The following is a 27,604-nucleotide window of genomic DNA, read 5'->3' on the forward strand; positions in this document are numbered from 1 at the left end:
AGCAAAAAGCTGTATGCATTTACACACACACTTACTTTCCTCCTGCAGGCTGAGCCAGTGAGCCGCTAGAATTTTCCACATCCCCCTTCCCTTCTAACTTTAAAGTCAAAAATGGATCCCTAATAGTATTAGAGCTTTTGGAGTATGTTTGCCCAGCTGTGTGGACTCAAAAATCACTCCTGGGGAGTTTTTCTCCTGGATTGTCTTTGCAGCAATAATGTCCCCACCTGTTTGAGCTAACTGGGACTGGGGTCCAGGCCAGACCCAGCCTGTGGGAGGTGACACTGGAGTCAGTGTGCCTGGAGGCTGCCGAAGGCCAGTGGGCTCAGGAGGCCACTGTGAGGGGCCTTTCTCCCAGAGCTGGGGGAAGACTGAAGCATGGATGGTGGGAGTGAAAATGAGTGGAGAAAGGCCAAGGAGGAGTCACTGCACACTTGCTGGGTTTTAGCAAGCTGCGAGAGCACTCGGGACTCATCTCCTCCTCGTCAAGTGGGGAAAGCCTTCACCTGCGGCATCTGAATGTGGCTTCCTCCTGCTGCCCTGTGGACTGTCCATGGGCTTCTCCATGCAAGCCTGCCGGACACTGCTCCACCCTGCAGGCCCTTCCCTGGGTCTTCGCTTGGCCAGGCGCCCCCTGCCCTTCCAGACTGTTCACTCCTGGTAGCTGTGTCCTCCCCACCATCCTGGCCACCCCCTCTGGCTGGACCTCAGCATGCCCCTCACCCCTGGGTGGGTCCCAAAGCCCTCCAAGACCAGACAACGCCCAGGGCACCCACCGTTCCACCCCTCAAACCCGCATACACACCTGCTCGATTCAAACTCACAGCCCACTGTATGACTGACTCAAGGTGTGTCGAGGCAGCGGCCCTGTCTACACACCCACATGTGCACACACGCCCACACATACACACACACTTGTCAGATGACTGCAGCATTCTGTCACTTCCACTGAGTCAATCATTACATCATCTGCCTGACACTCCAGCACCCACTCACACACGTGTGTGCCCGGCTCACCTGCCCTCTGGGCATGGCAACCAGCCCCGCTCCACAGCAGCAGCGTGAAGAGGACACCTGCTGCGCTCCCTCGCAGGCTGCCCATGGCTCCCTGGGCTCGGGACAAGCGATTCTTGACCAGGATGCCACGCCGTTGGACTCTACTGGACACCTGTGTGGAGAGAGACCCCCTCAGTGGGCAGTACCTCAGCCAACAGGCTGCGGGAGCCAGCTGGGACCCCCACCCCACGCCAGGGGAACCCCCCCACCCCGCCTGCAGGGGACTCCTCCACCTTGCCTGCGGAGGAACCCCACCCTGCCAGCTCTCCTTCCAGTCCACTGTGTGGCCTTCTCCAGAGCAAGGCCACTGTCACCACCCCTCACGGATCCCCCCACTCCTTCGACCATCTCATACAAATGCCCATCATGCCCCTGCCAGGCCCCAAGACAAGACGTGGGGGCAGAGAGGAGTGGAACAGGGCATCCTTGCTTGGGGACCCCGCAGCCGGCTAAGGCTGGGAGGTTGCATCCCTGGGGCCCACTGCACATCCGAGACCCGCCAAGGCTGCCCACCCCCCCAGCCTTCTCCCACCCACGCCCCATGCCCCACCACCTTGTACGCGGGAGCCATGCAGGCCAAGTCTGCAGCACTCCCTTGTCCCAGTGGAAGGGATCCCCTCTGCCTGAGCTCTCCACACCCACCCTGACATCCCCTGGCAGTCCCGGGCTCAGGTGTCCCCCTCTGGGAAGCTTTCCCAGGCACCCCACCTCCTAGATGTGGGGGGCCACTCCCCTGCTCCCTCCAAATCCCAAGCCTCCTTTCTGCTGGCAGCGCCCGACACTGCAATTATCCATCAGCTTCACATCTGCGCACAACTGACTCAAGGCCAGCTGTCAGTGTCCACGAATGGAGGAAGAAATGGAGACTGCGTCAAGGGGTCCAGAGCTTCCACCCCAGCAGAGGCAGGAAGCCACCTCCAGGGTGAGAGGCAAACAATCATCCTGAGAGCTGTTCTGCCACAAGCATCAGGCAAAACCACTCATGATAGAATTCAACAAATCGACACGTATTAAGTGGGTGGCCTGAGAGCGAGCAGGAGCAAACGCATGCAGTCCACGCTCCTTTATACATTGCCAAACGGATGTGCCAAACAGATGCAGGCATCAGAAACGACCCATGAGTGGGGGCATGGAGGACCACCGACAAGGCCCCCATGCCCAGGCGCATCCCCTGCAGCCTTGTGCCCCATGAGCGCCCCAGACCTGGGCTGGACGCCACAGCAGGGGAGCAGCTCAGACACGCGGGGGTGGGAGCTTCTCTTTTTATTGCATTTTCTGAACCCTGTTGATACTTCTCATCAAAGACAATTTGATATGATTTAAAGTGTTCCTGCTAATCAGAAGGAAGCTTCCAAAAGCATCAGCGGAGCAGAGCTCAGTGACAGGCACAGGCAAACCAGCCTTGGGATCGTGCTGCATTCTTCCCGCTCTCACTCATGCACACACACACACACACGTGTGCACACACACGCACACATTCCCATGGGGTCACATCAGGAGAGCAAGCTGCCATGGGGCCCTCTCCCCCACAGCCCTGCCCTTTTCTGTCCATCCCGCCCGCCCACTGTCCTGTGGAACTCCACGTAGAAGCTGCTTCTGTCGGGTGACGTGACCTGTCCTGAAGTAGGACTCAGCCCCGTCTTTGGGGCAGAGGCGTTCATCCAAGGAAAATCAGCACTGGTCCCTCGTCTGTTGTGGATGCCTCGGCCACACCTTCAGCCCGTGTTTCGGAGGCCTCGGCCAGGGACAGACACTCGCCAGACCCACTGCCCGTGAAACGTCCCTGCACAGCACCTCCTGCTCGACCCTCTGCCTCTCCAGACAACCATGAACAGCTTCTAATCAAATAAATGCGTCTCCACAAAGTCAAATGGACAACTGTGTGCTAGGCTTTAAATCAAACGGCTGATCAATTCCCTTTCGGGTCCCCTCAAGTCCCCGGTGCCGCCTGCATCCTCCCGATGGAAATCCCGTCTCTGTTTCCCATATCCTGGGCCCCTCTGCTGGGCTGGAGGCTCGGGCTGGGTGCTTGGTCTCAGGGGATGCACTACCTCACCTCCTCTTCTCCCCTCCGCTCCTTCCCCACCTTCCTGAATCCACCCTTGCTTGGTTCGCACACCTACCTTCTTCCAGCCTGGTTGGCCCAGGCCTCTGTGCAGCAGGTGCCTTGCACTGTGCCAGGACCTGCTCCTGGGCTTGTCCCACCCAGGGCCCTGGTGGCTCTGAGGGCAGGGTCTGGCTCTTCCTCATCTCCAGAGCCGCAGGCCTAGTGCAGGGACCAGTGGAGAGTGAACCCTCAGCTCAGGCTCACACCTGAAAGCCAGAGCGGGAGGGCACACGGCCCATGCTGTCTCTGTGTGTTCCATGATACAGCAAGTCCAAATGTCAGCAGCACCCATGGAGCCGCTGCTTCAAAACATGTCCTTTGGGGAATCTGGGTTAAGACAGAGGGTGGGCAGGTGGGATACAATGAAACGGTTGCAGTTGGTCAGCGTTTATCAGGCCTCCAGGAATTGCAGAAACTGGACACCAGCCAGGTGGTCTCTCCAGGTGTTCAGACCATTCATAGGCATCGACCTTCCCAGAGCATCAACCATCCCAACTTCACAGATGAGGAGGAGGCAGCCCAGAGAGGGTACAAGAGAGGCCTGAGGTTACACAGCCAGGAAGGGACTGAGTCAAATGTCCAGCCAGGCCTATTATACTGACTTCAACTTAACCTCTCTCCTCCACAACTCCGTCCGCACTGGACTCCAAGCCCATGGAGTTAGAGGTCGGTCTAGAGTGCCAAAATCTCCCGGACCCAGTCTGCAAGGGAGTAGGGCCTCAATAAAACACAATAAACAGAGGGGTCCATAACTGACTGTGTGAATAAAGGCAGCGTGAATGATGTAATTACTGTGGCGACTATGAGCGCACTAAGGACGCTCCATCAGAAAGAAGGGGCCTGAGGACAGAGAGCGATGGGGAAGGGCCCAGCCAGCCCTGTACAAAGCCAGACCGGCTTTCCTGGCTCCTGCCGGGGCCGCTGCTCCCCACCCAGCTCAGATGTGCTGCCAGCCACTCCCAGCCTGGCCTGAGTGCTGCTGCCTCTGCCCTCCCCCACCCCTGCCCTCAGGTGCCACCCCAGGCCCGAGCATTCCTGGGGTGTGGGAGCAGTGACCATTTAGACGTAAACCCAGTTACGTCTTTGTTGGAGCCCACAGGTGCTCCTCTGCCAAGGAGGGAGAATGGGGGCAGCAGCAGATCAGAGCAGTCCCCAGGACCTGATAAGGGCTCTCAGCCCAGTGATGGAAGATCAGGGGGACACATGGGGCAGGAGATGGGCCTCGTCAAAAGCACAGAGCTCCTGAGCAGAAGGGAGGATGTTACGTCGTTACTCCTTCCTTTGTGTGTATGTGTCTCTCAGTCCTGCTGAGCATGGGATCATCCTCACCAATGCTTCATTTGCATTTTGCACACTTATTCTACAGATGGGAACTCAGCCCTTGCAGACCCTACTGCGGGGCATGTATGAAACTAATATGTACCCCAGAAAAGCCATGTTTAAATCCTGATTCAATCTTATAAGGCTGAAACTTTTGATTAGACTATCTCCAGAGATGTGGCTCCACCCATTCCAGGGGGGGGTCTTGATTCGTTTACTGGAATCTTTAAAAGAGGAAGCATTTTGGAGAAATCTCAAAAATGAGAGAGCCAACAGAAACCTCAGAGTGGAGCTGACACAGAGCCTACAGAGAGAGAAGACACATGGATGTTTGGAGATGCTTGGAGCCCAGCAGACGTCACCATGAGATGTGAAGTAAGCCAGAACGAGGAGAGCACCACGGGAAGCCAAGAGAGGAAAGCCAGCCCCAGAGAGGCAAAGTGAGGACCCCCCACAGAAACAGAAGCTGAAAGCAACGGAGCCCAAGAGCAGGGGAGCAGCAGATGACAGCCACTGACTGCCCAGCTGGCAGAGCTGTTCTTGACCCACTGGCCTTTCTTGAGTGAAGGTAACCCTCTTACTGGTGCCTTAATTTGTACATTTTCATAGCCTTAAAACTGTAAACCTCCAACTTAATAAATTCCCTTTCGAAAAGCCATTCCATTTCTGGTATACTGCGTCCTGGCAGCCTTTGTGAACTAAAACACATGCCAAGTCTGCTGATGCATTCCAGCACCCATACCCTGGGGGTCACTCATTCAGTAAAAGTTTTGAGCTCTGAGGAATGGAAGCAAACCCAGGGGAAAGGACGACTTGGAGAAACTAAGCAGAGACGTCTTCCCCGGTCTAAACTGAGAACTGAGCATGCCCCAGCTGTCAAGGGGACCCAGCCGTGAGAAAGGCTCGGTCCCTGATGGGATACAGGAGCTGCCTGGACCCAGCTCTACCAGGGAGGGGTAGGGTTCCCCTCACCCACATCTGCGGGGGCCACTTCCAAGGCTGAATGCCACCCCAGAAACGGCTCCCTACCTTAAACCCCTGAGAAGTTGAAGGTCCCCAAAAGCAAAATCAGGAAAGTTGAAGACAGTTTCCTTCTCCATCACATGGAGCCAATGTCAGTAAGCAATTTGGAACAATGCCCTGTCGCGGATCCCTGTCCAGTCCCTGGAACGTGTGAGCATGTTACATGGCGAAGGGGGAGGAAGCTGCAGAGGGAGTGAAGCCCGCTACTGAGCTGACCTTAAAATAAGGAGCTTGTCCTTGATTCCCCAGGGCGGGGGTGGGGGGGGGTGGCTTTGTACCCACATGGGTCCTGAAATGTGGAACAGGGAGGCAGGGTCAGGGCCAAAGAGATGGCAGCCTGAGAAGACCCATGGGCTTGCTGGCTTTGAAGATGGAAGGGGGCCACACGTCAAGGCAAGGCAAGAGCATAAGAAGCTTCTAGAGCGAGGAAAAGCAAGGAAACAGGTGCTCCCCAGGGCGTCCAGAAGGAATGCAGCCCTGCCTGCACTTTATTTTAGCCCAGTGAGACACTTTCAGACTTCTGGTCTCCCAAACCGTAAGATGACACGTGTGCTGTTTTAAGCCACTTGGTTTGTGACGATTTGCCCCAGCAGCCATGGAAACTAATCCAGACCTGGAGGATTGTGAGGCTTGAGGGGAGGGGACGCTGCCAGGGCCCAGGGCCACCGCTGGGGTGCCTCTCCTGGTGATGGCCCACTTTGTCGCAGGCTGGACCCCTGCGGCTCTTTCATGGGCCTGGGGCCGTTTCTATCTTCTTTCCTCCCAAAGGCATCGGGGCAGGCTCTGTGTCCTGAGAGGAGGGGCGGGAACCGCGCTGGCCGCCGGAGGTGCCCCAGGGCTTTAATGAAGATGCCGCCGCCAGCACCTGGTCCGAGGCCCCTCCACTCCCATTACCCAGGTCCAGCCGCAGCACTGTCCTCTCTCTTGAGATTCGGCCGCCCGTCGGTGCCAGCGAATGGGAAGCAGGCGCCATCAGCGCTCATGGAGATAGGGGGAGGAGGGGGCGTGCGGGGCTGAAGGAGGGCGCTGTGCGGGTTTCAGGGCCTGCTCTGGAGCCTGAGTGCTGAGATCTTAGAAGCGACAGCACCTCTCTGGGCCCGGCCTCCTCACGGGTGAGGTGGGGACTTCCACGCGCTCACTCACTCCCTGGGGCATGGGCTCAGCTGCTAAGGCCTCGCTAACCGGAGCCGAAGCCCCGGCACCATCCAAAGTGACCTCGCTCCTGGGGTGGCCCTGGCATGGGTGGAGAGACCCTGTGAGGTGCCACAGAGAGTTTCTATCTTTACCAAAGCCTCACGTGGGCGTGGGCACCTCCACCTCCGCGGAGCCAGCTGAGGTTGAGGGAGATACAGGCCCGGCGAAGGAAGCCAGCGCAGGGTGTGCGGGGGGCACTGGGGGCGCCGGGACGCGGGGCGCGCGGGTGTGCCTGAGCGGCGCGGGCGTGCGCAGGGAGTGAATCAGGACCCCTCTCCTCTGTGCCGAGCGCCATCCATCTGTCCGGCCTGCGGACTCTATCCAGGCTGGGACGGTGTCTCTTTGCTGAGTTGAAAGCCTGTGCGGGAGAGGCCCTGTGCGCTGCCTTGACCAACGTCCTCTCTAGGGGCACAGCTAGCCTGCAAGTCCAGGTCCCCCCACCACCAACGACGAACGGCCTTCCCCAAGCTCACACCACGAGCCAGAGGTGTGAGGCCAAAGCCCGTGCTCCTTCCAGCCCTAAAGCGAACAGCTCCCGTGGTTTTGCTCAGTGCCAGGTGCTGCCCAAAGGGCTTCACACACCGGGGCTGAAGCAGCATAGGAAGCCGAGGCCGCGGGCGAGGGGAACCCTCACGACTCCGCACCCACCGCGGCTTCTCTCAGGGTGTGGGGTCGGGTGGGGCAGCACTGACTTTTCTTTCTGTTTTTTTAAGCGTTTTACTTTGAAACTTTGTAACTTAGGGGAAAGTTAGAAAAATGATACAACCCCATACAGAGAACCCCAACATACTCCTACCCTTCCAGAACCCAGATCCACCAACTTCAACATTTTCCCCCATTTGCCATATCATTCTATCAATCCATCAATCTGTCAATCCACCCACCCGGGCCCTACATTTAATTGTCATCATATATTTAGTTGTTCTTTATTTTTTTTAAATTGTAAGAATACACATACAACAAGTCTTTCCCATCTCAACCACTCCAAGCATAACATTCAGGGGAATTAATCAAGTTTGCATTATTGGGGTGCCCTGACCACCCTCCAGTACTGAAACTTCCCAGTCTCCCCAAACAAAACCTGCACCCACTATGCATCATGCCCCATCCCCTGCTCCCCGATAGCCTGTGCTCTACCTGCAATCTCCATGAGCATGTGCCCCAGCATTTTCTTTGTAGTTACCACGAGGCTTAAATTTAAGATCCTAAATGTACAGCAGTCATTTTGCTCTGATACTACTAATTTCAACAGCACACAGACTACTGTTTTATGCCCCTTCCCCCTACCTTTATGCAGTTCTTATCACAAATTTCATGTTTGTGAATTATAAGTAAATTATAAGTCCCAAACCATTGATTAATCATTATTTCTTATGCATTTTTCTTTTAGATCCACTGTAAAAAGTGGAATTATAAACCCAAAGTACAATAGTACTGGTACCATGTGGTACCCTCACCAGAGATTTTCCTTTTTAAAAAAAGTATTTTTATTTAGGAGTATCCACACTCATATGGTCCATGTATATTACACAATCAGTGGCTCACAATATCATAGTTGTGTGTTCTTCATCATGATCATTTCTAGAACATTCACATCACTCCAGAAAAAGGAATAAAAAGGAAAAAAAGAACTCAGACATCCCATACCCCTTATTCCTCCCTCTCAACCACCCACAGTATTTCAATATACCCACATTTTAGCTTATATCTTCCCCTATTATTTATTTCTTTTCTTTTTTTTCCTTTTTTTTTTTACTTATCTGTCCATGCCCGGGATAAAAGTAGCATCAGACACAACGTTTTCACAATCACACAGTCAAACTATAAAAGCTATAATGTTATACAATCATCTTCGAGAATCAAGGCTACTGGAACACATTTCAGAAGTTTCAGGCACTTCCCCAGACCCTCCAATACATCATAAACTAAAAAAGGATATCTATATAATGCATAAGAATAACCTCCAGTATACCTCTCAACTCTGTTTGAAATCTCTTGGCCACTGAGACTTTATTTTGTCTCACTTCTCTCTTTCCCCTTTTGGTCAAGAAGCCTTTCTCAATCCCATGATGCTGGGTCCCAGCTCATCCCGGGATTTCTGTCCCACGTTGCCAGGGAGATTTACACCCCTGAGAGTCATATCCCACGTAGGCCAGAAGGCAGAGAGTTCATGTGCTGAGTTGGCCTAGAAAAAAGGCCACATCTGAGCAACAGAAGAGGCTCTCTGGGGGTGACTCTTAGACAATTATCAGTAAGCTTAAACTCTCCTTTGCAGGAATAAGCTTCATAGGGGCAAGCCCCAAAATTGAGGGCTCAACTTATTGAATTGGTTGTTCCCACTGCTTCCAAGAATACCAGAAATTTCCTAGATGGGGAAGTTTAATTTTTCCTCCTTTCTCCTCAGTCCCCCAAGAGAACCTGGAAAATGATTTTATACTCTGCCCAAATTATACTGGTATGTATTGGGGTTTCACACTAATCTGTACAAACTAACGAGGTCTCAGGCTCTATTCCAGATTCCATGTAATTATAGTGCTCAAGTAAACTGATCACACAAGTTAAAATAACGCGCTACCCAAAATGCAATTTTGCACCAAATAAACATCTTTCCCTTTGATCTCACACACAGCTTGAAGTTTGAAATATGGGCCATATCATTCTTTACCCAGTATTCTTACCTTCGTCCTATCCAGATCAGCTTCATTCATATCTCTTTTCATCTTTTTAAACAGTTGTTGAATAGGGTAAATTCTTTCACAGCTTCGAAATCCAGAAACAACAATTACCACTCCAGACTAAATGTGACTGTTATAAGAGCTTACAATCCAGGCCCCAGTTTTCTCATAAGTAGTCTCAAATGAGATCACACTACATTCGCTCTTTTGTTTCTGGTTTATTTTGCCTCACCAGATGTTCCCCAGGTTCATTCACATTGCTGCATGCTTCACATCTTCGCTCCTGTTTGTAGCAGCCCCTGTGTGTGACCATACGTTTACACCATTGTTCACCAATCAACTTCTCAGTCAATGCATCTTTCAGCCACCTCTATCTACAGGCCTCAGAAATAATATTCAAAGTCAACAGTCCATCAACACTCAGAAAGAGAAGAAAAAGCTACAAGGTATATTAAGTCAGAGTCAGGATAAAACCCTTCGAAGAATTGGAGAATTAAGAGAGGAGCTCCAAATGGATCAGCAAGCAAAGAAACATCTCCAAGAGGAGTTTGATGCATCTTTAGAGGAGAAAGATCAGTATATCAGTGTCCTCCAGACTCAGGTTTCTCTCCTGAAAAATCAGTTAGGAAATGGTCCAATGAATGTTGATTTACCTAAACCACTCCCAAGGTACACGATGAGGGGAGGGACAAGAGTTAGAAGGAGGTTTAGATTTTCTTTTGGTGAGGGTGTGTGTATTGGCTCCTTGATGACCGATTCGATGTCTTATGATTTGTTTGTTGAGGTCATCTATTTCTTCCTAATCAATGCTGGTTGTTCATGACTCTTTAGGAAGTTGTCCATTGTATCTATGTTGTCTAGTTTATTTGCATATAGTTCCTCATAGTCTCCTTTCATTATCTCTTTTATTTCTGCGGGGTCAGTGCTTATATCCCCTCTTCCACTTCTGATTTTATTTATTTTCATCTTCTCTCTCTCTCTCTTTTTGGCAACCTAGCTAAGGGTCCATCGATTTTATTGATTTTTTCAAATAACCAACTTCTGGTTTTATTAATTTTCCCAATTGTTTTTATATTCTCAATTTCATGTATTTCTGTTCTGATAATCATAATTTCATTCCTTTTGTTTGCTTTGGGGTTAGTTTGCTGTTTTTTCTCTAGTTCTTCCAAGTGAACAGTTAATTCCTCAATTTTGCTCTTTGTTCTTTTCAATATAGGCATTTAATGCAATGGCAAGAGGGGTCAGTTTGCTGGAAGGGACCCCAGAGAGTTGAGCTGCATCAGGGTGGCAAGGTGCAGTGCCCTGAGCATGCCCGATGTCGTGGGGTGCAGGTGGGAGGCCGACTGATGGCCACGCTGCCACAGCATTGGTTTGTGCTTTAACTTCAATTTTTCCTAGTATGACTTGTTATTTTTTTGTTGGTGTCTAGGCATTTGATTTCTTTAATTCATTTCTTTTGGAGCTTATTTTCACTCTTTTACTTAGGCTTTTCTTGTTGGATGGCTTTGTGACTTATTCTAGACCTCTAGCATAGGTTCTGTTTAACTGATCAGAATTTTTCAGTTCTTGTTTTTCAGTTACTTGCCCTGTCTATATGGAGCTTTTTTTGAGGAAGGTCTCCTCAAATATTATAGACCCCAGTCAGATTTTCTCAGACCATACTGAGACTCTCAGTTCTCTGTGGGATATCAGTGAGTCCAGCTGATCCAGACCAGTGTACACTGTGTGTCTGGTCATTGATGTCCCCCAGCAGTTATTCTGGACTGTTCCTGGCTAATTACTAGCTGCTCTGGAGGATGAACTAAATTCCACACCTCACTAGGCCACCTTCTTGCCCTGCCTCCCAACACTGATTTCTTAAACACAGAAACAATGAGGGAAACAAGTGAAAGACATGGTCAGAAACCAAACCATGCATTATCCAACTCACAAGATGGAGAAGTAGTGGAGTAGCTGGGGATGGACGTGTGTCCACCATAAAGACACAATCCCCATCCTTGGGGGGTGGGGCACCCACTTGTGAATAAGGTTCAATTAGGATGTGGCCACAACAAACCAGGGTAGAACTCTTTTAACCATGTGGCCAAAGTCAGGGGAGGCCAGAAATCAGCAGAAAGGAGAGAAACAGACACACGTAGGGAGTGCAGCCAGGCGACAAACCCAGGAGAAAGTCAGCCCCACCCGGACCTGGGTATTGAATGTGCAGCCTCCAAGCTGAGACATGGCAGCCCGCTGTTCAAGCCCACTGCAAGCTCTAGGTCACAGCTGCCCCCTCAAACTAAGACAGGACATAAAGGCAAACGGAGAAGACTTGCTGGGGAAGAAGAGTGGGGAGTAGCCTTCCAGGCAAGAGTAAATGGAGTGTCCACTGAGGAAGGAGCCCTGGCTTTGGTACTTGGCCACGTGAGTGACCTTTTCTTACACTCAGTTCCCTCGATGGAGAACCAGGACGACCTCCACTCGTTGCAGGGATGTCAGGAGGGTTCCATGGAATTATGGCTGCAAAGTTAACAGCAAGACCTGGCACAAACTAGGGGCTCAGCCAGCACGAGTCTGCTGGCAGCCCCCTCCCCCACCTTCCCAGCCCACCTTGCAGCTCATTTCTTTGCCACCAGCCCTAGGCAGAATCCAGGCTTGGCTGCAAAGCTGGCACAGTGTGGCTGCACCCCGGCCGTGGGACAAAGAACTCTGCTATTAGCCCCCCAAAGTCCAGCAATTAATTCACTGAGCTGAGTTCCTTCTGCAAGCCAGCCCATTGCCATGGCAACCCGCCTTCACTGTACAGGGACCCACAGGAGGCGGGAGGAAAAGCCCTGAGCAGAAAGCAATTTAGAGAGAGAAAATGAGACCCGGTGCATTGCTAGGGCAGCCTGGGCAGAGGGGGGGGCTCTGTCGTACAGAGGGCGGGGGCAGGTTGCTGGGGTCCTGGAGCCAAAGCGTGACTGCATCTGGACCCCTGAGCTGCATGTCTCTGTCACAGCCTCAGCTGGGAGCTCAGCCACAACCAGGAGATACAAACCTCAGGAGCCACGTCCCCACGTGGAGAGGTCAGGGAGAGGAGCCCCTGCCTGGGCACAGCCAGAGGGCCAGCGCTGGGTTCCAAATGCAGCTCTGTATGGTTTGGAGCCAGACCCTTCGGTGACCCTTCGGTGGCTGCTCAGTGCCTTCTCCGTACCAGGCACTACTGTGGGCACCTGGTTACGGGGGGTGGTGAGCGTGGTGAGTCAGCTTCCTAGTCCAGACTCCTGTATGCAAATCCTGGCACTTACAAGCTGGGCACACGGGGAAAATTACTTAACCTCTCTGGATCTTGGCCCTTCATCTGTGGCAGGAGGCTAATTGCGACGTCACAGGCTTGTCGGGAAGACAAAATGAGTGACTACAGGTAAAAATGTAGAACAGGGAGTGACCCGAGCAAATGCTGAAGGCATGCATTATTTCTTTCCAGTCCTTAGTTTATCACCTGTAAAATGGAAACAACATTCCCTGCCTCACAGGGCTGTGAAGGAGATGTGAACCAATGGGCGTGGTAACCTTCCATAAAGCACCTGAGCAGGGTAACTGCCTGCCGGGTAAGGGATGAAATAAGGCTCAGAGGCTCACACCACAGTGTCCAAAATGTCCTGGATACAATAAAAAATGACTCATTGTACAGGCCAATCGAACCTGGATGATGAAAGTCAACCAACAAACAGACGCTGAGATGACTCAGCAGCTTAGAATTGCTTAGTAAGGATCTGAAAGCAGCAATCATAGAAACAAACGAAAGCAAATAGAAAATGCCAGCCAAGAAACAGAAAAAAAAGCAAAGGAAATTATAGAGCTGGAGCTTTAAGTAACAAGTTGACTAGACGGGTTCTGTAGTAGAATAGAGCCAGCAAGGGAAAGAATCTGTGAACTCAAAAGGCAGAGGTAAAGAAATTCCTCAGTCTGAACAGCAGAGAGAAAACAGAGGCACACGCATGCAAATATGAGCAGAGCCTCAGGGGCCTGTGGGACGATAATCTAAAGCTCTAAAATTCTTATTCTCAGAGCCCCAGTAAGAGAGAAGAAAGAACATGGGGATGAAAAAATATTCAAAGACATAATAGCTGAAATTTTCCCAAAATTTTGGAAAGGCACAAAGCTATAGATCCAAGAAGCAAAGCCAGCCCTAGATGGGAGAAACAAGAGAAATCCCTGTCAAGACACATCATGGTCAATCTTCTGGATACTAGAGAGAAAGACAAAATCTTGAGAGAGTCTAAAAGAAAATGACACATTATCTATAGGGGACAAACAAGTCAAATTACTTCCTTATCGGAAACCAGAAAGACATGGCACGCATTTTTCAAGTGCTGAAATGAAAAGAACAGTCAACCCCAAATTCTATATGCAGCGAAAAACATCCTTCAGAAATGAAAAGGAAATAAAGGCATTCTCAAAAGAAGGAAAATTAAGAAATTTAATTTAATTTAAGAAAATTAAGCCCTCAGGGGCTGGGTTGGCACCAAACCAAGAAGGCTGCTTGCACAGCAGGAAGAGTCCAGCTGCAAAACACCCTGGGGGGCACTGCTGGGGCAAGGGCTGAAGGGGCAGGGGAGAGATCTAGCCAGAGGAGAGCTCCCAAGCTGAGGTCTCTGCCATGAGGAGACAGCATTGGAGAGCCACGAGCCACACGGAGAGCAGCGAGGTCTCAGTGCAAGGCAGCCCAGAGCAGCCGCCTCTGCAGGCGCAGGTGGGACGTGTCCCCTCACTGCCCGCGCCGCCCTCACCGGGCTTCCAGAGAAAGAGGGAAGAGGAGGGAAGGGACCGTCCCTCCCCCACTAGGTCCAAGGGATAGTGGTTTCGCACCAAAAGGCAATGAGCAGCAAAGAGCTTACCCTGAAATTAAGCATGAGCTTCTATACTAGAGCGGGTTGGACTAGTCTTGGGAGTGACTGAAAGTGAACAGGAAGTTATGAGATTTGCTCAAGGTTTGTTGAGGAAAAGGAAAGGAGGTTTTGGCCAAATGGGGGTTGGGGGAACAAAGCTATTTCACTCACACATGTCACTGAGTTCTGGCTGTCCAATACTGATCCGTGAGGATTATTACTGTGAATCATTCCCTGGAACACACCCACCAGCCTGACAAGTAAGCCAGAGAAACCTTTCCCACCACTGGCCCACCCAAGGTTGGGGGCTTCCCTTGGAACTGACTCATTCATGAAGTCAGGTAGGACTTATCAAGAACCACACAGCAGCTCCGAGTCAGGACGTCCGACCTCGCAGCCACCTGGGTTCCCCCATCAGCCTGGCGCTTGCAGAGCTGCTGCTCCTTCTACAGACTGGAAGCTGAGGCCAGGGCATTGCTGAAGGTCATCCATAGTTTCATGCAAGAAGCTGGATTTTTGTCCTGGGCTATCCAGCCCCAGGGTCACCACCTACCTCCAAGGAGGGAATAAAGGTGCCCCTGGAAAGGGATCTAGGACAGGTAGGGCCTTGAAGGCTTGTCTAAACAGTTTGAGCTTAGAGCTCTCAGTGACGTGTAGCAAAAATGATCATAGATTTTGAATCTTGCATTTAATGCCAGGAAGGCCCTGAGTCTAACATCCTTCAAGTAGAGTTGGGGGGAAGGGTTGGGCAGCTTAGCGTGGTGTGCATCACAAAAATGGGGTACCCAAAATTGGGGTACCTTGAGACCATTTCTCTCTGGCCCTCCCTCTCAGTTCTGCATATCAATGATTATTGCCTTCTTGGCCCTGCTTACAAGTCCAGCTCACCCACTACTGCTTTAGCCTCCCAGGCATCCCTTCTTCAGGTAGCAGAACCCATCTTCTGTTTTTCAACCAAACCTTCTCTCCAGACTATGCGTTTCCAGGAGGGTGGACCCCACCTGCCTGTCTGGAGGGTGGATGTGGCCCAACTGGGACGATCTGAACTCCACATTCCTAGTCTCTGGAATTTTACAAAACAAAGGAACAACATCCCAGCTGAGCCATCAGGGCCATCTCTATGACCCTTGCTAGAGCTTCCGGGGAAGGAGGTTCTTTTCCAAGATAGGTGCTAAGTTTGGAGACGTTGACAGCCATTTGACCACCGCATGGGAGCATCTAATGGGGCACTGAAGCCTCATGCTGAGGAGAACAAAGACGAGATTCACCCTCTTAGCACCTTAACCCAGTGATGCCCAATGTCTAGAGGTACCTAAAGCTGCCGGTGTAACATGAGACAAATGTCCCCCTGCCCATCTCCCTTTTTAAAAAATGTAAGCCAGTTTGAGCCGGGACTCCATCACTTGCAAGCCACGTGCAGACCCTTGTTGCACGTCATCTCTGGAGCCCACTGAGTCCTTCCCTGGTTCCTTAAACTCTCTCTTTGCTCTCTGTCTTGCTCTCTCTTCCTCTCCTTTCATCTCGGACTGACAGCGCAGCTTAGACATGCATCCCAGAACTACTGTCACCGCCCAACCATTTAAGAGCTTTTTCCAAAACCCATGCTGGACCCCATCCCTGCCCCCTTCTTGGGCCACAGACGAGGGTCCTGGCCTTGCCTCGAGTCACCACAGCCATCAGCACAGGGGATAGCCACCCTTCTTCACCGTCCTGTTAGTTTCTCCAAACATCTTGAGCTTTAATAACCCCATCCCTATTTCTTTTCATATTTTCCGTGTTAAATTCTTGCACAATTTAATTTTTTTCTTCATTTCTTTTTACTTTCTGTGGACACATTATATCAGTTCATTTTCACAAGAGACAGTCTCAGATTTCAGGGTCCTGAGGACACAGAGAGATATTTCTGTTTAACTTATTTTGAGCAGCATCTGGTCTGGTGAAGACACATGTATAAATAGTCTGTGCTGTTCACACTGATTCTGAAGGTGCTGTTCCATGGGCCTCCCGTTTTCCAGGAGGAGACTAATGAGAAGCTGCAAGCAGAGCCTCCATAGAAGCGGGTGACGGATGTGGCTGGAGTTGGGTTAGACTTGCGTGTGTTCCCCACCTCGATTGCTCACTGAACGTGTACTCTCAGCCAGCGTCCCTTTCTAAGCTCAGTTGTCTCAGTAAAATGGGTCACCCAGACCCACCCTCTCCATTGACCAGAGCTTGTGGAGGCCTCAGTCAATGCAGCCATGAAACACCTCAAACAACCAAAAGAAACTATGACTATTCGAGAATCCTTTCAGTGCTCAGTTTGTACCGGCAGTACTTCCTGTACCACCACAGAACCCAGGTTAGGGAAACGTGAGAGTGAACACCCATCTCCTCTTGTTCTTCTTACGTGCCCTCAAAGTGGGGGTGTGTAGGGGGGGCCACGTGCTCACACTCTGTAGACTTCCACACTTCAGACCCTAAACTGTGGAAGCAGAAAGGAGCTGCCAAGACGCCTGTTGTCTCAAGCCAGACCCTGTGCCCACTGCCCAGGGCAGAGCTCTCCACTGCCTGCCGGCTACCCAGAGCCCCCACCTCCAGCTGACTTTAGCTTGCTTCCCTGGGCACTCTCCCCCCAGCTCCCAGCCCTGCTCCTGAGGGCACAGAGTCCAGTGCTGAAGAGTTCCCTCCCAAGAGCAGGCTCTTCTGGACCAGACCCTCCTATTGCACTCTGCCATCCACCAGCAGTCCGGCTCACCCTGAGCAAAACATCACTGGATGAGATGGATCATTCATGTGGCTTCCCAGCTTAAAGCCTGTTCTTGGTTCTCCAATGATTTTCTCAACCTAAGCCCACCTCTTTTAACAGGTTCATGCACATTTTCTCCCACCTCTTGAGCCTTATTCTCCTACCTCAAAGGACTACTTGTTGCTCCAATACCTCAGCATTTTCTTTTCCTAATTCCTTGTCACTGCCTCTGCTGTTCCCACTAGATGATGTCTTTTCCTGGCCAGGCAGTCGCCTGCCCATCCTTGTCATGTCAGCTTAGGTGGTAACTCCTCAGTGAGGCCTACTCTGATTTCCCAGACAGTGAGAAATCTTCTTTAGACTCGTATATACCCCTGCTTTCTAGCACTTCACAAACAGTATTAAAATATACCTATTTCTAAACTGTCTTTCCCACTGAACTCTTTGAGTCAGAGTCTCTGGTCTTTTGCGCTTGGCATCTGGAGAAGAGACAGGAAAATACCTGGTGCTTCCCAGATGAGTAAGGAACAAATTAGTGGGCTGAGTGCCTGAACTCTAAATTCAACCTAGAGAGTAAGAGGGGTTTTTCATTTTTACAAAAAATTAAAATAATCTTGAAACTTTCACTTCCTGAGAACAATCATGTAGACTGGCATAGGGGTTTATTTCTTTGCCAAGCCATGGGGATGTCTTTCCTCTTCCAAGGAATTTTGCCTGGGGTCCTTCCAGCACCCTGTCATGATGCAGGGCGAGCCCTAGAGAAGGTCAGGGCCGCAGTGAGGGGACATCCGGAAGGAACCCTCAGTGGGGCGCGCTTTCTCCCCAGGACTGATTCACACGTGTGCACACGCAGGAGGGCCAGGAAGAGTTTCTTGCCCATCACAGCGTGGCTTCTCCAAGCCTTTCCTAAGGAAGTGCAGCCTGGCCAGGGGTACAAGCCCCTTGGCCCCGCTGTGCAAATGTCACCACAGCTGATGAGGGCCCTGGGCGTTGACCCCTTCCGGGCAGCCAGGGAGGGAGCTGTGTGCACTGCCGCAGCCTTGGAGGTGGGCAAGGAGCATGCGAGGAGCTAAAGGATGTCAATGGGCAGGGAGATGGGACCAGCTGATGGCCGGGTTCCCCTCAGCCCACACAGCCTGTGCATGGAATGATAATTGGGCAAAAACCCTATCTGTGACCTGAATCTTGAATCCCGTGAAGTTTGCAGTTCTGCTTGATTTTTCAGTGCGATTCCATTGACTTTGGTGATGCTGATCATCTTTTTCCTATATTTATGGACTCACGAGCAGACTGACCCTGGAGCCTGGCAAGAGACAACCGCGGACAGACTGAACTGGCCTGGGTCTGTCAGTGTGTGGCTAAAGAAAAACTTCCCTGGGAGAAAGCTCCAGCCAAACCATGGTACACATTCCTAGTTTGTTTCTCAAAATTTTATCATTAACCCCCCAAAATAATAAGTAAAACGGATACTCTCAAATCTACAGAAACATAGCCAGAATTACTTACAAGTTGTGAGCTTTCAGTAGCCAGGGTGCAAAGGCAACTGTCAGCCAGAGGAACCCTGAGTATCACAGGGGTTTGTCCCCAGGGGTTCTGAGTTGCCCCCGCAGGGCACTGGGTAACAGCGGGGTCTGGTGGGTCCAGCCCCCATACACGCCCTGGAGATCTGTTGGGCCTCACTATCCTGCTATGTAGCTCTCAGCTTCTCTTGCATACTCAGCCCTAAACTCCCAGCAGACTTAAAATCCCACGGCTCATGACTCAGAAGCCCTGTCCTTGGAAATGATCTGAGGGACATGGACCGCAGTGCCACGTGTCTTTTCATGTCCACACCACTGGACCTCTCCTAAGGTGGGCATTTATCTCCCCACATAAGCCAGAAAACATTCTTTTTCCTTTCTCCTAAGGGGTCTCCACTCACCGGCGACCCCTTACGAGAGAATCAGAGAGAGCCCAGATATCCCACCCACAGCTGACCACTCCCTTGGGCTGGCAGGTCCTGCTGGTCCTTTAGATGCTCCCGGGTACCTGGACAGGGCGAGACCCACCTGGAGTGGGGGCCGTGCCTCCCCACCCCCACCCACGGCCTGGCAGGAACTCAAGCCAAAAGTCGTCACATCTTCTCATTAAGATTTGTACAGGAAATCTGTTCTTTTTCTGCTGGCAACTGCTTAAAGCAAACGTAAAACCACCTCTGGAGCCGCTAACACTGCCTGGACCCAGCCTTCCAGCCAGTTTCTGAACCATGCTGCAGAGATTAAAAAAACTCTTGAGAATCTGGTGGAACCTGGAACAAGTCCCAGAAAAACAGACACAAACAAACTTCTGCTAAATGAGCCACAGTTCCCCTGAAGCCACTCCTCGATTCCCAGGAGAGAAAAGTCTGGTCTCTTTTCACCTGTTGCCTTATAAGTGAAGCCCAATTAAGCGAGAGAACCCCAGAGGCTGCACAGCCTCTCAGCATCAAAGCGACAAGGGCACCGAGGATGGCGAGGGAGTGGCTGCTTCCTTCTAGAGAACCAACGATGCTGCACCCTCCCCAGGCGTGCAAAGCAGAAGCAAACCAAGCCATGCAGCTTACCCACCATGTGTGTACCAGGGGCCCAACACTATCGTATTTTATCCCTCCATCGGTCTCCAGCTTGCAGATGAGGACGCTTGGCTGAGGGCAGCCAGATGAAGCCAGAGAGGTCCACATGGAAGTCCAGACTCGCACAAAGCTCCACCCATTCCTCTAAACCACAGCTGGGCCAGGCACCCTGCTGGGCAGACTACTCACAGAGGAGAAGCTGTGACCGAGAATGTGCCTGGAATGACCCTTCGAACTAAACTAGAAGGGGTCAGAGCCGTGGCCCCAGCCTGGGACCCTCACAGGGAGCCATCTATCTTCCCAGCATCTTCCTGGTATAAATCGTCAGCAAGAGGCGGATGGGCGACGGAAGGATCTGTGTGGACAGAGGGGAGGGTGCGGAGTTCTGGAAGAGCAAGAGCTATGCCAGGCTCCAAGTCGGAGCCCCGACCTGCAGGCAGTGCCTCAGGGACTCCCCATGAGCCAGTTCCTCCCCGTCCCTGGAGACGGGTCTTGAGTGAGCACCAGTTAAGACACATTTGCAGTAACATGACATTTCTAATACTGAGAATAATTCAAGCTATGTTTAGACAAAGTTGGGGAAAGCAGACATAACACTCCAGAAGGAAAGATCTAAATCTAAATTTAGACCAAGAGGGCAAAGTGCCTTGATAACAAATGCAAGATCTTGCCCCCATCCTTTATTTCTTTATCTTTTTCTCTTCACTCTTCTTTTCCTCCAAATGCCCCCCTGCTATCTCTTACCAGCTTTAACGGTAGCAGCCTCGAGAGACGCTCTGGCACCTGCTCCCTCCTTGGCTCCCGGCTGCTCCCCTAGAACGAGGCAGGTGCTGCCTCTCCCCACCTGCGCTCCCTCTTAGCGCAGGGCTGTGGCCACTTCCCCTGGAGGGGAGGTCCCCAGGTTTCAGAAGGGCGGGCACTGTCCGGGCTCGGCCAGCCATGGGCACCCCAGAGGCGCCAAGAAGGAAGGGGCTTACCTGGTAGGGGCGTAGAGCAGTGCCAGACGGGAGTCCCATCCTGGTCCCGCACCGCAGAGTCCCGGGGAGACGGGCACCCCCGCAGTGCCCTCCTGGGGTCACCCGCCAGCACCCGCCCCCTCGCCGGGAAAATCTAGCGCAGTCCGCTTCTAGACGAGACTTCTGATACCTTTGGGGACCTCCTTCAAGACAGGTCCAGAGGGAGCGCTTTAAAGTAAAGAACCTACAAATCAAGCAAGAAGCGCGTAAGCTTTAAAACTTAGAGCGCTACAGAGCGTGGACCTGAAACAGAAGCCTGGGCCTGAGGGGCAGAAACCAGCAACCCCGGCGTGGGGCGCCTGCCCGGGAACAAAGCTGCCTGGAATTGGCCCGTGGCACAGCGGCGCTGGCTGGGACTCCTCGGGCTGGGCGGGGGGCGGGCGGGGGGCGGGCGGGGGCGGGCAGGGGGCGGGCCTAGGAAGGAAGCTCTGGGGGAAAGCGGAGAAGGCAGACATGCGAGAGGGGCCCAGGAAGGAGCCCAGAGCGGCGGGGGCGTCCCCAGATGGAAGGGGAGGCGAGGGTGAGGGTGGGAGGGCTCAGGGAGTCTCGGCCCCTTCTGGGGTCCCCAGGTCCGCCCAGAGCCCTTTGCCTTCCTCCTGGGCTGTCCACGGAACAGGTGCCAGCACACGCTGCTCTTCCACTTCTTTCTGATCCCAGCTCCTAAAAATGGCCAGTCCGGGTATTTTTATTGGGTGAGCGCATGGCTTAATCCGTATGCCCCCAGCCCCACCCAGGTCAGGCTCCCGAACTCAGGGCGTCTTTATCTGGCCTCCTGTTGCGTAGCAGCGGTTTAATAGGTTTAATAAACAGATAGCGTGGGGCTCACGTGTGACCAGAGAACTCGCCACAATCGTCCTTCCTGCCTCGCCTGCCCTATTTCCAGCCGCTCCCGGGACAGTTCATCCCAGGGTGCAGGTCCGGCGCAGCCGTGTGCCAGGCAGAGCCGGCAGAGGAGGCAGGACCCCGGGCGGGGCGTGGTGATGTCGCCAGGTGGAGGGGGTGCAGCGAGGAGGGTGAGTGCGCCCGCTGGACCTGAGGAGCTGCATGGCACAGGCCTTAGCAAATCCTGGCGGCTTGTGTGCCAGGACCATCCTAGGGAGGGGCAGGGCTGTGAACCCAGGGGTGTGCCTCTGACCCCATGGAACCTGCACCCCGCTGGGGAGAGAGCCAAGGTCAAGGACAGGGACCACCACATGGAATCTCTGAGTTATGGAAGCAAGAGAAGGAGATACATGACTCAGAGAGTAAATGAAGGGAGCAAACTCTACCATTCAGCATGGAGAAAGGTCTCCCGGGGCGCGCAGTGAGCTGAAGCTTAGGGAGAAGAAGCGGGGGCTCTGGAGTTAAGCCTTGGAGGGTCTCCAGGGTTCACCCGGGACTGGGTCCTTCCAGGCAGAGGGACAAACTTGAGCAGGGAGTTAAGGACCCCTGGGGACCCTGTTCTTGATGGGGACAGTAGCAAAGGTGAGGCTGAAGGGGGGCAGGATCCCGGTGATGGGTGCTGGTGAGACCTGCTGCGGAGCTTGGGTGGGGTCCTGAGGATGCAGGAGCCACTGAGGGTGTGGACAGGGCCAGCACAAGAGCCCACCTGCAGCAGCTGGGCTAGAGATGGGGCACGGGTGAGTGGGGAAACTGTGCTGCAATCCTGCGTAATTAGGGAGCAAGGCAAGAAGAGGAGAGTGCTGGAGAGTGCTGGGCTGACGGAGCTGCAGACTGGAGGCCCAGGGAAAAGGACATTAAAGAAAAGGAAGCACAGAAAGAAATTAGAGGTCCCAACCATCCATGACCACAAGGTCGAATTCTTCAATTTAATGAAACATTTATTGAGAGCCTACTCAATAAATTTTTGTTTTGGGAATGTAATGCTGGAAAAAATGTGATCCATACCCTAGAGGTCATAAAAGTCAGGAAAAACAGATTCAACTGTTAAATCCCAAGAACTTGTTCCCTATTGTACCAGCTCTAGGACACAAGGCATTGCAGCATGCAGAGAGGGATCTCAAGGGCTCTGAGTTCCCATTCGCCCAGGAAATCATCCCAGCCCTTTGCAAAAGCCCCTGCCCACCAGTTTTCTGGGACTCATCTGGGCTGGGAATGGGTGCTAGGACAGGACTTGGCAGCCACAGGCCCCGCTGTCCCCAGTGGGGCCTCACATGACTGAAGGTGCTCTTTCTATACCAAGCCACCATAAGGTCACAAGGTCAGAAGATGCGGGTCCTGCCAGCTGCTGCCAAAGCCCATTGTCATGGCAGCTCAAACCCTGATTTCTGAGGACCTCATGCTCTCATGTGACCCCTAGACAGGGCCCCACAGCCTGTCTAAATATTACATCATCCCAAGTAGCTCGGTCATCTGTCCTTGCTGGATGTACAAGTACCACAGCAACAGTTCCGTGGTGACTTTCAAAGCAGTCGGCTGCCCCTACCCTGTGCTGGACCCCGGGGCATGGCGGTGAAAAGACGAACCTAGGGTGGCTCTAGAGGGCTCACGTGGCATCCCCTGGAGGGAGGGACAGTATCTTAGAAAGTAACAGGAAGCCACAGGTGAGGACCAGTGGGAACATGGCACAAGTTTGAGACTGAGAGATCGCTAGGTTTTGTCCTGGTCCAGAGGTGGTGGCTGAGTCAGGAGGCCTCTCTGCCATGTGTCCTTTGCTCACAGAAGGAAATGAAAGGCGGGAACAAGACATAGGGAGGCCTAGAAAAGAGTGCTGGGAGGGTGGAACAGCAGGTGCAAACTCCCAGTGTGAAAACGGGGTCCTGGAACAGCCTCTCCCTTCTGCTGGTCCTTGTGATGTAAAGCGGGTCCTGGCCCACCCATCCAGACCTTCCCCTCCCCCGTGGTGAAGCCTTTCGGAGACCCTGCTGCACACATCTCCTGAGCGGTCGACTGTGGACGGGGTCCAAAGGTTCCCCACCCCACTCTCCACTTCTGACAGCCCCTCCGTGCCCCACTTCCTTATGCTGCTGACACCGTGAAACTGAGGTGAAGCTTACACCCGGCCAGAAAGACACGGTATGCTGTGTAGACCGGCCCCTCCTCCTGCACCTCTGTCCCCACCTGAGCACACCCCGGCCAGCGGCGAAGGCAGGGCCCTGGTGTCCACACAGCACAGCCTCCCCTGGGTCTGCAAGTTCTGTGCTGTGCTGGAGTCTAAGGGGAGCTAAGGGACCCCCACCTTGTTCTCCCCCCTCCATGTGGGAGGCCCCAGGCTGGGGGATGATGGAGGGGCGGTTCTGGAAAGCTCTCTGTCTCACTTCCTTCCCCTCCTGCACTGCTTCTCCACCAGAATTAAACACTGCCGAAACTTCAACAGTAAATGCGTGGGTGTACACTGAACAAGGAGTAGGAAAATGTCCTGAGATGACAGTACTCTCACATTTCCGTAATTTCCCAGGTGTGATCATTAATGGCACAGGTAAATATGAGGAATAACTTCAAGGTAATAGTAAAAGAAAGAAGGAAAAATGGTAGCTCATTCAAACCAGCTGAGTTCAAGCCAAGCCCGTTTGGGCTGGGGCAGACTTCTCGGGTCAGATCCTGTGCTCTCTCCTGTCCCTCAGGGGCTGCCCCCAGCTTCCGGAAACCCCTTTCCCACCCCCAGCGTGCAGCACAGTGGCTAGCCTCCCGCCTTCTCCAGGCAGCTGAAGCAGGGCTCGCACAGAGCTGTGTTTTTGCTGTCTTCTGCCACCAGCCAGTTAAGTTCTCTGCTTTTAAAGGCTCATGGAATTGGATGAGACCCACCTAGGCAAGCAAGTTCCCACCTTTGGGTCTCCTGTACACACAGCAGTCACAGGAGTGACCTCGTCCCACTCCGGGTCCCTGGGCTCGGGGTGTGACGATTTTGGAGGAGTCAGTTTCCTGCCTCCTGCACCCACTTACCAAAATTTCACACTTATCAAAATTTATAATTCTTCCTTTTCTTCTTTTTCTGTAAATCCTGCGTATTTTCTGCATTTCTGCTTGATTTAGCATCTACAAAGGACAGAAACTGCACCTTCTGTCCAGTCCTGCAGGCCCAGCCTTAGCTGGCAAACAGGTGAAAGGAGGAACGATCTGTGCGAAGAAAGGCCACGTAACAGGGCAGCCTGTGGCTTTAAGTCAGATGTGACATTGGCGTTTTAACGTGTAGGACTGAGAGGTTAAAACAAAAATCACAAGAAAGTGATGCGCTCATACTGATAAGATCTGGAGAGGGGTTTCACATCTGGGGCTCACACGAAATGCTGGCTGCTGGGGGTAGCAGTGGTGGGAGAAAGCTCTTGGCTGGGTTCCCTGTGCTGGGTTGAGTCGGCAGAAGGGCTTGGAGCAAGTTTCTCAACTCCTCTGAAACTCGGTTTTATCACTTTAATGTGTGGACTATCACGTCCCACTAGCCACCCACAGGAGCGGTGTGCAGTGCGGGGCCTGTACCCATGGCTTACACATAGGTGGTGCCCACTAATGACCACTGGCGGTGTGCCACATGTTGGGGAGGCAGCAAGAGACGTTCCTGGATTCTTATAGCCTAGCTGGAGAAATAAAATATAAGACACGATTGAAATAAGACAAAGACGCCTTCCCAGGCTGCTTTGTGCTCCTAAGAGTTTGTTAAAAACAAGGTGAAAGTGGGCTCAGATGGGGAGAGGGAAGCGGGGTTGGATGGAGCCTCTGCCTGGGCCAAGCTCTGGGCGTCAAGGTAGCCCCCAGGACAGCTGGGCCAAGACCCCTCCCCCGCCTCCTCCACCCCGCCTTGGCCACGTGCCATACACTTCTGTCCAGCAAGGCCTGACCCCTCTCTGCTCAGGGTCCTCTGTCCATTCCCTCCTCTCAGTCGTGGCACAGAACATGTTGGCACAACTTAAGGATGACCCGTGTGGCCCTCCCCAAGGCCTTCCCCCCTGCTGGAGATGCTCCGGTGACCTTCCCAGCACACGTAGGTCAGACTGAGGCCCCAGACCCCCAAGCTCATTCACAAACTGCCCGCTGGCCTGCGAGCACACAGGAGTCCCTCTCCAGCAGAGCCCGGCGTAGGTGGACACTCAGCGCTCCGTCCTCCGCGATCGGCACACGGCCCTGTGTCACGTTTTACTTTTATTCAGTATCTGAAAAACCCACCCCACCCTCAATCTCCCAGAAAATGTGAGTTCCTTGAGGGAAGGAATTTTTGCTGCTTTTACTATTAAGTCCTGAGGGGCTAAGACAAAGTTGGGTACTGGGTACACAGTGGCTCTAAATGTGTGTTGGAAGGAAGGAAGGAAAGAGGGAGGGGGAGAGAGGGGGGAAGAAATGAAAGGAAGAGGGGGAAGGAAGAATAGAAAGGGGGGAAGAAGAAGGGAGGGAGGGAGGGGGGAGAAAGAAGGAAAGAGGAAGGCAAGGCAATGTGCGGTGCACCTGTTTTATTTCAGGTATCTTGTTATGAGTTTGGATTTTGTTGCTCCCAGTTGGATTATATAAACTCCATGGAGCAGGGGACATGCGGATCTAGCAAAATTACACTGTGTGCAGGAGGTGCTTAATAAATGCTAATGATTTATTTACTCCTGACAACTCATGAACTGTTAGGTTTTTAAAACCATACCTCATGCCCAGTTTATAGAGAAGAAAGCAATTCAGTTTTCCTGACATGACTATTTGGGTTTTTTTCCTTCAAAAAACATACAGTATTTTATCTGAGAAAAAAAGCTAGCTTCAGTTTTATTTCCTTTATCCTTTCAAGAGAAATTCAAAGTTCTCATAGTAGTACTCCATTTATCTCTATAGGATCATGTGCTTTTTCATTTATAAAACCACACTGGTGCTTGCTGCTTCTGGGCCCCGTTGTCCTGGCCTGGAGCCCACGGCCGCGGTGACCAGAGCACTAGGTCTGGGGGGCTCAGCTCCCCCCACCACCGGCATCACTGCCAAGGCAGGGGGTGAAGCTGCCCCGGAGCTGGGCTGCCCCAGAGCTGCAGCTCCTAAGCCCGGCACCCTGCCTCGAGATTAGTGGCTCTGCCCACATTGTCAGCTCCCTCCTTTTCTCTGCTGATTCCCCTCCTTCTAAGATTCCTGGGAATCCGGGGGCCGATGTGCCTTCAGATCTGCCTGGCCCTTCCTCGCACCATGGCTGGCAGCACTGAGACCCCACAGCTCTGGGACCCAGGGGAAGCTTTTCGGCCGATGGGTCGACGCTCAGCTGCTGTGGGTAGAGCAGCTCCCCTTTGGGGCTGGGTGAGTGGGGGGTTCGCCCCTCTGGGATGCCATGATCTGACAAGCCCACTCTCAGCACCTTAGAAACAAAGTCCCACTCATGGTGCACTCAGTAGGAGAGTCCCCAGACCAGGCGGGGCCCACAGCTTCAGAGTATGGTGAAGCCACTCACCGCCGCCTCCTCTGTGTGCTCCTGGCACTCATGCCACCCAAGTCCCCAACTCAGAACTGGGTTTTTCCAGCACTGCAAAGCTCTGCAGTGCTTTCTGCAGAGGTGTCTCTCCCACCCTCTCCACGCCAGCTTCTTTCTGCCCAGTGCAGTCACCTCTGTCTCCATGCCCTGGGCTCCCTTCTCCTCGGTGACCTGGCTTCCCTGCAGAGCGTCGTGTCACCTGGCTGCGGTGTCTCTCACTTCCTGCAGATAGATGGCTATTTCCATTTATTTCCAGTTAAAACAATGCTGAGATAAACACCTCTGTATGCAGGTCTTAGTCTGCTGTGTATTTGTGTAGCTGTGTACAGCCACAATTTCTGAAAATTTCATGGGTTGACTGGTCAAAAGGTGTACACAACTTAAATTTTGGTCAATATGTTTTTCTTGGGTTTCTTGGTTATTAGAAAGAGTTCCTTCCCTGTGTCCTTTCAAGGCGTGGTGCTCAGACTTCTCTCTGAGGCTATGGATGGGGCCCCCCAACCCTTGAATGCAGAATGGGCCCCTTCCGAACTCTTCCTTGTCCAGTAGCTTGAGGTCTGGGCTAATCCAGCGTTTTCCTGAGTTTTCCAAAGAAATACGGACTTTACCCTGGGCAGGGCCATTGTCATAAGGACTTTGGAGTGAGAGGCTGTTTGATAAATCTTCTTTAGGAAAGGAGAGAGC

General features: G+C 52.5%; 1 protein-coding gene across 1 annotated transcript in view; it reads right to left on the reverse strand.

Annotated features, from left to right (window-relative positions):
* COL22A1 (collagen type XXII alpha 1 chain) overlaps positions 1 to 20,901 on the reverse strand; it is a 259,058-nt gene extending 238,157 nt beyond the window's left edge. Inside the window, exons 1-2 of the mRNA XM_077163316.1 lie at positions 20,521 to 20,901; positions 1,018 to 1,168 (exon numbers count right to left, since the gene is read on the reverse strand). Coding sequence (XP_077019431.1) covers positions 1,018 to 1,168; positions 20,521 to 20,559 — 190 coding nt within the window. The 5' untranslated portion in view covers positions 20,560 to 20,901. The remainder of the gene's footprint in view (positions 1 to 1,017; positions 1,169 to 20,520) is intronic.
* Between the last annotated feature and the right edge of the window lie 6,703 nt (positions 20,902 to 27,604).

This window comes from Tamandua tetradactyla, chromosome 6, assembly GCF_023851605.1.
Source record: "Tamandua tetradactyla isolate mTamTet1 chromosome 6, mTamTet1.pri, whole genome shotgun sequence".
NCBI lineage: Eukaryota > Metazoa > Chordata > Mammalia > Pilosa > Myrmecophagidae > Tamandua > Tamandua tetradactyla.